We start from the raw sequence: 12,425 nt of genomic DNA, 5'->3' as shown, positions 1-12,425 counted from the left end.
AACTGACAATTGTTCAAGTTTGGAAAAATATATGTTTTGTTATTAAAAATGTTACACATTGAAATCTGAGATAGTTGGATATAAATCTCAATATTCAAAATTCAGACTTGATAGTTGACAGCTGTCAATGTTGCTGTCAACTTTTATATAAAGCAGAATACGTAGTTTCGGGAATCTAAGGATACAAATCTGATATCAAATTTAGATTTGACAGTTGACAGCTATCAAAAAGCCCTTATGAATTTATTTGCTTTTTTATCTCTGAATTTCAAAATATATTTTTGTAACAAGATTTTGCAAAAAATATTTTCATATTTCTCGTTCGAAAATTAAATATAAATAATATTTTTTTAAAAATTTACAATCATATGAATGTTCTGTGCGTGTTGTTTTATCATTTTTTTACCGTACTAAATGGGAAGTTTATTAATAGACTCCAAGAGGTGGCTTATTTTTCATGTAACACTATACATATAAATAAAAATCATAAAAAATCACGAAAAAACCTATCTATCCTCTAAAAATTAAAAAATATAATTGTTCAGAGAAATTTAATATAATTTAATATCGATATTTTAATGAATCTAATAATAAAAGATTATTTATTTATTTTTTTAGTTAAAACCTCTTAATATCACACAACCATTACGTTTCGGTAATATCGATTAATATATTCCAGGAGAAAATATTTTAAACTTAATTCCACTACTATTCAGACGGTTCAAGCCCACTCAATCCTATTCTAGCTCAATCGCGGCTGATATTTTCTTTCCTTATACGACGTCACGTTCTGTTGACCACTATCCCCAAAGAGTATGCTACGTGCGCATCTAAGCGACCAACAGCTATATTGCACCGAGTACCTACGTATCGTCAACTTTTACCTGTTTCCGCTCTTGCCTCGGTCTCTCGAGATTTTCGCCAAGTAAAAACGCACAGATTCAAAATCGTATTCGGGGACATCAGCTTCGATTCGGGCGCGAGCTTCTGAGGCTCACGTACCTTAAGTAAATACAGGACTTTCGTTTTATAGCGATAAAATTCGAACATGCGAGTTTAAACTAGAGCAAAATATTATTATTTTTTGAAAAAAATTACATCTTAATTTAAAGAATTAATATTTAACAAATTGAGGCGAATCATTAGCTGTGCGAGAATATGATAAATTATTTTATTAGTAATGATCTCGGTTTTGTGATTAGAATTTAATGTAAATTTTTTTTAATAAATGCTCCAATTTACTATACATAACTTGTTATTTTATGTTTTATAATATTAGTTGAGAAATCAATCGCACGTATTAAATATATCAGAATATTTTTTATAAAGATTAAAAGAATTTTCTCTTTCAATATGATACTGTGATTATTATAAAAAATAAAAAAGTGATGTTGAAATATAAAACATGCTGTCAATTATTGAAGATGTAATTTTAATATTAATGTAATACATAATTAATAAGATTAATTTTAATATTAATGTGTAATACATAATCAATAAATAAAATCTAAAAAATATGTGTATATTAAAAGAAATGTAAATGATATAATTAATAATAGGTATCTCTTTTCTTAATATATTAGATGTTTATCTTGTAATCTTAGAAAATTTACGAGGAAAAATAATATGATACGCGTATATTTTTGCAGCATTATAGTGCGATCTGAGGGCAAATAATACTAAGAGCTATTACAAAGCTTTAATAACGAATGAAAATGCTTCACATTCTCATCGTTTAATTAATTCCTTCCGGCCGCAATGTGACGGTGAAAAAGTATTTAATTACTCTACACATGGTGCGTAACTTTTATGTAATCGTTAGCCGTATAGCTTCACGCGGTAACATTAAAACATTACGATGGTTATTATTCGGTCATATTCATTAAAAAATATTATCATAATCACGATGTAATGCTAGCCGTAACGGCTTTTTATCTGAGAGAACGAATTAATGTAACAAATTAAAAAATTTCCTTTTTCGCATTCCTGCAGAAATTTTGTTACTAAAACGCGGCGTGTTTTTGTACGACTAAAATAAAGATAAATTCGCAATGCCACCTCGCGCATTAGCGTTATTTTTTTTCAAATAATTAACAATTAATGTATAAAAAGATTATTTATAGATTATTATATAGTTTGCTTATATTTTCTGTAATGTTCTCTAATCAATCTGGATATTCTCGTTAACATGTTCTTTTCATTTGTAACTTATTCATTTCATAGTGAAACATCTTCTTTGACTCGCTGAATCGCCTACAACTCTACGTGAACGTGAAACATAAATACGTGAATTATATACTGTTTGAGCTCTAGTTTATTTGTTTCAATAAAACCTAACTACATTAAACAGATTAAAGGAATGCATTAACTCCGCACGACGTTTCTCGAGCAGGTCGTCAAAAGTTTATAAAGCCGATAATTAATGCGTTGCCACTGTAACACAGTTAATGCGATGCCGGCTGTTATAATTAAATTTAGAACAGCAGATAGTGTGCGCAAGGTAGTTAGCCGCATCCTACCTACAATGGGGTTGAACACAATGCGACACACCGCACAATGTTATGTTCGTCAGATACCAATCGCGGCAACAATATATCTCGCGCATGACCGACGTCACGAGAATCACAATACAATTTGTAACTCGTGGACGTATGTAACTCATCTAATCGAGTCTCGGCTAATTTCTATCGTTTATCCCTTAAGAACAAGTACTGATTAGCTGATGATGGTGAGTCAGTAACTTGTGATGTTCTATCAGTGACTGATTAAAAGAGTCAGTTATTGGTAAAGCTCCTCAGTTTCAATGATCAGTTTCTACATTATTTTGAAAAACTGATTAAACAGTGAACGTTACTATCTGAGGACTAGTCTTTGATCAAAACTGTTCGATTTGACCAGTTTTTGTATCAGTAACTGCTTTAATATACTGATTATGCTGTCATCAGTTAGGATGATCATTCATCCATCAATAAGTGCGCAGTTTTTTTATCAGTTTTAACTGTTTTACTTTCTTAAGGGATCCCACGAACAGAAAAATTGTTCCTTAACGAAAGGAAAAACATCGACATTCTACTTCAGTAAAGATTTTATATCGAACTCACCGGTGATCTTGATGTGATAGGGTAACTGAGCTCGCCACGTGTCCTGCATTTTCCGATCGGGCGCGACGCACCGATATTCCCCAGCCTCCTGGTACACCACCCGACTTAGGGCGAGGGGTCCGGGCCCACCTACCGGATCCATTCCCGGTCCATGGCCCCAACAACCGCCGTCGCACTCGAGGGTAACCGCGCCACCGATCTGCACCTCCATCCTTCGGGAATCGGTCGCCTCGCCGTTCAGGGCCTCCGCCTCGGTCTCCATATCTGGATCATCTAAATGCGATTAATTTAAATCTCTCGACGCGCGATAAACTCAAGAGTCGAACTTAAACGTGCCGCCATTTTCGTATACATTAATAAGCGAAATTAAATGACTCATGATGCGAGTTTGACATTCATCTGATGCTTTTACACATTTCTTCTAGTATGCGGATTATCTTTCTGTATTTTGCAAAATATGGAAAAATGTAGTTATAAAATAAAATGACGCTTTAAAATGGCAATGTCTCTACTACCTAGGAAACTTGAAGTTGCCAGGGAAATTTTTATAGCTGGAAAAATCCGGAAATTCTCATGCAATTTTATTCAGGAAATTCTTTTAAAAATTCCGTCTCTTTGATATTTTGCTCTTATATTATAAAGTGAATTATATGTTTAAAATATATTATAAATAAATAAATAAATATATATATATATATAATAAATTATATTATATAAATTATATTATAAATTATAATATAATTATATAAATATATAATATATTTATATATATTTATATATATTTATATATATTTATTATATATATTTTATTTACATATTTTATAATATACTTTTTATCTTTGTTTATAATTAATTGTCTCTTAATAAAATATTAAAAATATTATTTTAAGCAAATATTTTTAGTGTAATTTTTAGTAATTAAAAAAATGAAAATTTTATACATGTGAAAAATGCGTATCTTACAAAAGTTATATTCAATTTTTTTTCTCAGTAGATTTATAAATAGCACTTAAAACTTTATAGGCTCTGTGTTTTTCCTTCATATGAATAAAAAACATTAGGAAACGCATACATAAAAAAATTTATTTTAAGAAAGTTACATAAAAAATCTTTTTAAAATACTTTCTTTTTCTGGAATTTCGAACAAAAATGCTTGAAAAATCAGTGAATTTTCATTTTTCTTACATTGAATAAACATCCTGAATGAGATTTTGATTTGCACATGCTTAGAAAACCAGCAAATAATTCCTACATTTTACATTAAATATATTTAATAAATTTTTAAATATATTTAATAATTCTTACATTTTACATTAAATATATTTAATAAATTTTTCAATATTTTGCAATTATACAAAGATATTTTTTAGAAGAAAATGCTATTTAAAATATGTCACGTATTGCAAATTTTATAAGATGCACTTAAAGATATCTGGCATACATTCACTTCTTGTTATTTCGAATCGTTGATTCGGTATCGCTCACCGTCATCGATATCAAAGAATTACTTTGGTATCAGAAATCAGCGGCACGTACGAGGGATGAAGTTGAAACGGAATCTCTACTCTCACGTGCCGGACTTGACAAAATCTTTTCCACCGCGACATTACGTCGCGACGTACTGTCCGTTCCAACTTCTACCTCTCTTCATCCACTCCCCCCGCCATCCTTTTCCGATTCCACCTATGGAATTATACGGCTACGATAGTTTGCTCTTCAGCTAGCACTATGTCCACAGTTACAGAGAGAAGTAAAAGGAGAGAGAAGGGGGACGAGAGGATAGATGAGGGTGTGTGCGAGGATTGCTCGTGTCTCTGTTTGAGAATTAGAGCCGGACTGCTACGGTGGAATTCGGCCGAGAAAGAGAAAGAAGCGGGGGATGGGGGAGAGTCCTTTGAGTTAGCAAGCTGATCCTCTGGCTCATCCTATAGCAAAACAAAGGGATCAAAGTGGCGCGGATGCGTAGGAGGCTTTTACTTTCTCTCTTTCGCTCGCTCGACTCCCGACTATGCCTCGTTTGTCTTGCAGTTTGTTCGGAATTTTACGGCAAACATCCCTACCGCGGCGCTTTAACAAACACGGGAAAGAGAAAAGAGAAAGGAAAGCCCGGTAATCAAACCGGTAATTTGACATTTTTCGTCAGCCAGCATTACTTCTCTTTCTGATGCTTCTTGTTATCTCCAAATTTGATAGATCCTCGTTCCTTCTTCCGCGACTTGATCGTTCCAAATCTTAATGCGATTCGCGTGCGCTAACACGATTAAGAATCTCATACGCTCGTCCGTCTGTGATCGCGTTATCTCTAATTACTTTGATATGCCTTTCGTGTTTCTGCTAATTAAATTATGCGCATCTAAGGTGCTTTGTTGAATCTAACATTTGAATATTAGAGAAGAGATATTTCGTGCGAAATTACAAAGTATCTTGCCGATAGAAACAATTTAATATACGATAATTTCCTCTGAGATTACATAAATTTGTGCACATTTAATTATTGTCAAACATTAGATTTTGATAGTATATATGAAGGATATGTTCGTGTTGTTTATCTTGATAAAGACGAGGTGAGAAAAATCTATTCGCGTGCTGATAATGTTGATTCCCCGCCCTGTTAAGGTGCTCCTTTAAACTACGTCCTATCTGTAGACTGTCTACAAGCCGGCGAAATTAGCGCGTCGGTTTAAACCCACCGTGACGTTATCCGGCGGATAAGTAATCCAGGAGGAGATTCGAACAGGACATAGTAGCAGTGTAATCGATAATTCCCACGGAGGAGGATGGTTGGTTTATAGGTGCTCTCCAGCCATCTAAATTGCGTAGAGATTAGGTGCTCGGAAACCCGTATCCAGCATCGTCGGTCGAAGGAGCAGACGGGAGCGAGCGAGACGGGGAGGGAGAGAGGGATAGAGGACAGGAGAACGGGCGAAGAAGGACGAGGAGGGCGAGTTTGAAATGCAGGGAGCGCATCGCCCTCTGGTTATAATGGCAAGATGGAAGGAATGGGGCTAGGTAGGAAATTTGCAAATTTTCACGACGGGGCACGGATAATTTCCGGTTGGCTCGGCGGTTTCCGCTCTTGACAAATGACTGTGGTATCCGGTTATTGGCTGCAGCGACGACCCCCTTCGCATTCCGAATCAAGGAGAATGTCTCTTCGAGTGCTATCAAATGCGCAAGGAGTAGACAATACACCAGCAAAAAAGTGTAACTGCAGACTTAATTATCTCTCTTCGTCTGCTGCGGTTCCTTTATATATTTTTTTTTCGTTATATGGTATTATTTTAATTTATTCTAATATTTTAACCTGATTTATTATTGATATTATTTTAATTTGCAACTGTTAAATTTATCGAAATATTTATCTTAAGAAAGAAATCTATTATAATAATCTGATAAAAAAAATAGATAAGCTTCTGTAAAAAAATAAACATTTCTAATACCCTTAAAAATACAGAAGAATAGATTTTTAATTAAATTATTTTATATCTTGTCACATTGCCCACTTATTTTCATATTAGTAATAAAGATCATGTCACACAATCATAACTAAAGAAATTAATAAGACATAAATATCGTAGAAAGCAAATCATGCTGCAAAATTATTTCTTGGAAATCTTTTCACATGTGCCCTTACTTTGTTTCCTTTATTTTTTTTATCAGACAAAATGCATTTATTAGCTCGGGATGTGCGCTCCCACTCGAATGCGCTGGGAATCCTATCTACGTTATTCAAAGCGACAAAATGGCGTGACAACGATTTACTCACAGCGAACATTGAGAAAATATCCGATGCTGGTGAAAATGCCGAGCATATGCCGCGTATAGCACTTGTACCAGCCGCTCTCGGCCCGAGTGATTTTTGTGAAGTTCAACCATCCGTCATCGCTCTGCTCTACGGGGGGTGGTCCATTGTCTGAAACACAAGCGGAAAGCTGGTGGATATACGAATTAACGCGCTGGAAACAGCACGCACGGTCCGCGGATTTACGTTAACGTCGTCGCGCAGTTAACGCCAGCCAAGCGAGCCGGCTTCTCTCTGTGTAACTGATTTCGCGACATTTTTTTCATGCAACTGCAGCGCACGTAATTCGACAATTAATTGCTCAAAATTGACTATTATCCGGAATAAAGAAGAAACGAATAAAAATTTAAGGATTTCTATTATTTCGTTTCTACATAGCACGCTTATTTGCACGATTAGATTAAGTTTCTATGCAAACTTATACGTATAATAATGCTAATATATATATTATATGTGTAATATATGTCTACAAGTAAATAAAATACAAGCAAATAAAACATTTCAGAATATTATTTCAATATTTTTTATTAATGATATTTTTTTCTGTAACATTTTGTTTTGAGATATTATGTCACATTCAAACTCCCAAAAGAGCAAAAATCTTTAGTATATCTTGACAAATTGCACGTGATTTATCATCATAATAATACACTTGGGTAGAATTTTTTGATCGATATACATCTTAATTATAGAGCAACTAATGAACGAACAGCACAAAAACAATCAACATTTCAACGATGTTATATTTGTGTTGAAGTTAATGAAAGGATTTTGTGAGCACTTGATGTGTAAAAAGAGTGAATCATTTTTTATATATTTGTATTTCGTTTTTTGTTTAAAATTAAAATATGATTTGACTTTTTCATGATTGTTTATTGTTAAAATTATAAAAAACTTCTATTTTATATTTTTATTTTATGTAGTATCAAAACAAAGCATCGTAAAAAAAAATCATCAATAAAAAATGTTTGTTTAGTTATCTGTTTCCCTTCAATGTTTGTCTAATATCTTAACTTGTATATATCCTGTTCTTCTCACATTTTATACTCTATATACAAATATAAATATACATCGTTTTTGGCAAAGTTTATTTATGGTGCTTTATTGATGATCAATTATCTTAATATTTGGGCATAATAATAATTACATCATTAGATATAATTATATTATATCATGAGATGAAATTATTATCGCGAAAATTTCAGTGCGATTCTGTCTTCCTTAAATTATTCTTAAATTGTAACATCCCTAGTACAATGTCACTTACTCCATGGAGTAATCTAATTATGCCGATTATAAAACGTATCCTTTTCGTGATTAAAGCTACTTTGGCGAATGAAAATTGCACCAACCATTGTCTGCTTGTTCTCAACGATTTAAACCAAAAGAGAGACAAAGCTGACAAGTCATTCGTTTGAATTATTCGCAAGATAATTAAGATAATTACGAAATATGTCAGTCCGGAGCTTAACGCATGTCGGGATTAAAAATGATTACTGACCAAACGTCATGTGGCCGCTGAATTTCGAGATGAAAATGATCGAACTGAGGAAAGAAACAATGAGAGCGGAAAGAGACGCCTGAGAGGACATTTGTTCGACTTATTCATAAGTACGGAAGTGGTTCTGAGAGAGCCAGGATATCGATGGAAATTTCGCTGCCCTTTCTTTTCCCACTATTTCGGCACTGAACGATCATCCCTCGTTCTCGTTGCAACGAAGCCAAGGGGATTCGATGCAGCTGTCGGATTCGCTAGTTGAAAGTATACTCTCGCGAATGTGGAACTACCTCGGTTTTCGGGAAACAAAGAGAGAGCGTAGTCGAAAGACACGATCGTGAAAGGTTATAGAGAGCTTGCAGGAAAGATATTCAGGAAAGAAGGCGAGGGAGAGGATGGCACGTATCGAGGCCAGACGCGAAGTTTTGTGGTGAAACTTTTATATGGGCCAACCGTAATCACGAGAGGGGATGTAGCGGTTATTTTACTAAAGAGGCTGCTCGCCTCTCCACGCACGCTGCCAAAACGTGCTCGATTGTGTTAACGGCGATCTATAGCGATATTCCGGCAAACTCGCCGAAATGTCGTCCCGCTTTACATGAAATAAACCCGAGCCATGACTTGGTATAAAAAGCACGACATTTCCGGTAAGCCCGGCCGGGACTCGGCCAATTTGGCTAAAGAACAAACGAAAGTGGATCGAGATGAACGCAATGCAGAGAATATTCCGCCAAAATTGTAAATAAAGAGAGATTTTCCTTATGGATTTGCGTTTTGTTTCAGATTATCGTGCTTTTATCAAGGGAATCTCTCAATCTATCTATTTTATCGACGAAACACTATAATTTTTGGGCAGATGCCATTTTTTATTGCCTGCATATAATTAAAACTCCTTTTCTACGGTTGAAGTATAGATGCAAACGGACACGAGAAAGCCGATTATATACTGGAAAAGAAAAAAGGTACAAAATTATATTTATTTATCGACTTCTTAGATCAACATGGCGTCTAAAGCTATCACTTTATAAAGACATTATCCTTGTACAAATATCTTGTAGCTTTTATGCATAAAATAATAGCATATCCATAGTAGACTGCACAATAAAAACTTGTGGAACTGTGAAAATTGAGTTTAGTAATCTAATTAATAAATGGTACCTGCTCAAACATTTCGGTTCGTATGTACCTAGAATGTCAGTAAAATAGAGTAAAAAAATCAGTGCATCCTCTTTGTAAATAACGTGATAGAGAGAGATACAGGATAAGGATTTAAATGAGGGCTGTATCGTGTAAGAGTTCGTCATTTAATTAGAGATTCCCTCAATATGTGGGATTTCTCAATCATTTATTTAAGAAAATTAAAATATTGCTATTTAAACAAAAACTCATAAAATTGCGAATGTAGAGCAGTATCCTCAGTTTTCTCCGTATATCATGGGAATATTGGTGCCCTCGCATCGCACGTCATCTCCGAATGAACATGATCGTATAAAGATCGACTTCCCCTCAAGCGATTTCACACAGCTGACGCACTCGTTTCTTCTCGCAGAATGTTTCCCTGCGTGCAACGTATATACGGTGTGATAGATCGCCCGACAGAACCATGATAAATTATTTTCGCGTTTTTACTTTGACTCATCGTTTGAAAGTTACCGCCCGACATACGTTGCAAGATGTCCGCCGATGGTTGAATAATGGGAATCCTAGCCGACTCGTTGTCAATTCTAGCTATTATTTAAACACATTCGTTCGTCTCAAAGCGACAAAGTGGCTTTTGCGAAGCGATATTGTAAATTTGCGTGCGATTATATATTCGTTACGATGCGGGGAATCGGGAGAGTCCGAATTCGCTCTCTCTCTACAAAGGGCGCTTTGAAGAAGACGCGAACGTGCTTTCTCGAGGCATGCGGATTGGGACGGTTTAATAAGAGCAAGCGTACCAAAAAGAAATTGGAAATGAGCGGTGAGTTTGGGGGAAAGGCTCTCGCGAACGGCGAAGGCATTGCCCCGGAGCGGGTACGTGCTCCAAAGGATATTAAAGTATTTTAATTGCAGCGGATCTCGCGGAACGCTGGAAGGATTTATTCGAAATCACTCGATTGAGTCTATGAATAGGGATTAAGCTTGGCCCCGGCGGTACGCGCCGTCGCGTCGGGAGCGAATTCCAGACGTCAGAAGAGTGGAAGGCAGAAATAATTGAATATTTAATAGGATAACTCACATATAGCCGCCTCCCATCGCAGCAGCGTCATCCGTCACGACGACGGGACGTCGATTTTTTCTGTCACGTTCCGCGTGCCGATTAATTATACAGTCTGCCCGCGCGTAATACGAAGACACAGACGACTTTAATAAATCTAGTTATTTCGTAGCTCGTGCACAAAAAAAATTATTCCGCCAATCCGTGGTACATCCTCGTGCTATAAAAGGCTGCGATTCCCCGACCGCGGTAGAAATATTGATACAGGCCGGAAGCGGAGTCGTTCTGGAGCAAAATTGGAGCGATATGCATCGCACGAGATGTATCAGAGATACAGCCCGCTGCTGAAATATTATAGTCGTCATAGAAACGGTTATATTGTCTGTATCGAAATTTAATTAATTTAACAACGAGATGCGGTGAGGATTATTCTGCAAGAGATTAAATTGCAGAGATTATTAAATTTAACAAATAATTAATATGGCAAACACAATGTGCAACTAACAGCAAGAATGTTTCGTTATTGCTGTATATTAAAAATATTTTTGGAAACTTGCATCACGCAAACTATGTTTACACGCAAATAATTGCGTAATTACTTAAAAGTTTCAACTTTATCTTGATTATGACACTAGGCGTAAGATTTGCTCGCATGACTAAAAGAAATATTACAGAAAATTGCAGCATCGCGAACAAAGCTCTGCTCTTATCGAGAATTTATTTCTCATTTAATTCTGTAAAAAGTGTGGATAAGAAATCTTTACGCACTCCGAGTGCCTAATTATCCCATCGTGATATAAGAAATCAGAGAATCCCTGATGGAAAAAGTCGCAGTCGGATGTATGAGCCAAATTGTTATTTTAAAGCAGTATTTGGCAATAATTCTTGTGGAAATCACAGTGCCTTCTGACGTTTGGTAATAACAGGTCGTCCATCATAGTTCTTATCACTCGTCCGTGGCTGATCGCAGCGGAAAGTGACGGCTGCAGCTGTTCTCAGCATTTTGTGTAACTCAATAACGAGATAAACGAAACTACACAAAGTCCAATTTTCCGAATTTTCAGATTCTAGATTAATAGCATGCTTGCTCTTATCAATCAGAAACAAAATTAATACACTTCGTTTCACGTATTCTGCAATGCAAGTGTATTACTTGCGCTGAAATAGTTTCATCTTTTTCATTTAATGTTTTATATTTTAGCATTTATTTCTAAATTGTATAAAATAAAATTGACATAAAAGTTTTCATGGAGATGTAGCAAATTCATATTGATATGTTCTTTTCAATATCGATAAAATTTATAAAAATATTCATATATATGTATAATTCTTCAAAGATAAACGTAAAACACAATAACATATATTTGTCTATAAATCTTTTCGGAGTAATCATTTTTATACGTCTCTCGACTACTCGAATCAAATCAAATAGCGTAGAAACGCAGGCTTTATTTTCAAGACATTTCTTCCGTACGACTTTGCAGCGTGTCAAGAAAAGTATAGTTTTGCTTGAAGTTTTAACGGACAATAAATAACTCAAGGTACACAGAAAGACGGAAAGACGATCGTGATTCACCCGAGATGCGAATGGAGTGCTATAAGCAAGACTATCGAAACTCGAAATTGTTATTCGCGATTGTGATTTACGTCAGTGAGTCCGATGCTTCATCATAACGGCAACAACGAGCTGCGTCGTCAACGAATTTCTCATTTTAGTGCCTGTCCGTGCTTTTCTGATTAATTCAAGAGAAATTGTAATTTTTTTTTCACCGTATAAAGTTGATCGAAAGAGCAGTCTTGCGTAAATACGTGGATCAGACTAAA

At 35.3% G+C, this 12,425-nt stretch overlaps 1 protein-coding gene across 5 annotated transcripts in view; it reads right to left on the bottom strand.

Moving 5' to 3' along the window:
• Positions 1–12,425, bottom strand: part of LOC105255044 (hemicentin-2) — a 404,047-nt gene that overhangs the window by 68,355 nt on the left and 323,267 nt on the right. For 4 of the 5 annotated variants that reach the window (XM_025412105.1, XM_025412103.1, XM_025412107.1 and 1 more), the window contains 2 exons: positions 6,868–7,014; positions 3,102–3,374 (listed from right to left, as the gene is read on the bottom strand). In XM_025412105.1, the coding sequence (XP_025267890.1) occupies positions 3,102–3,374; positions 6,868–7,014 (420 nt within the window). The remainder of the gene's footprint in view (positions 1–3,101; positions 3,375–6,867; positions 7,015–12,425) is intronic. The other variant, XM_025412106.1, reaches the window with a different exon arrangement.

The sequence above is a fragment of the Camponotus floridanus genome, unplaced genomic scaffold (genome assembly GCF_003227725.1).
Source record: "Camponotus floridanus strain SB8 unplaced genomic scaffold, Cflo_v7.5 scaffold48, whole genome shotgun sequence".
NCBI classification, from domain to species: domain Eukaryota; kingdom Metazoa; phylum Arthropoda; class Insecta; order Hymenoptera; family Formicidae; genus Camponotus; species Camponotus floridanus.
This window is presented reverse-complemented; position numbering and strand designations above follow the sequence as displayed.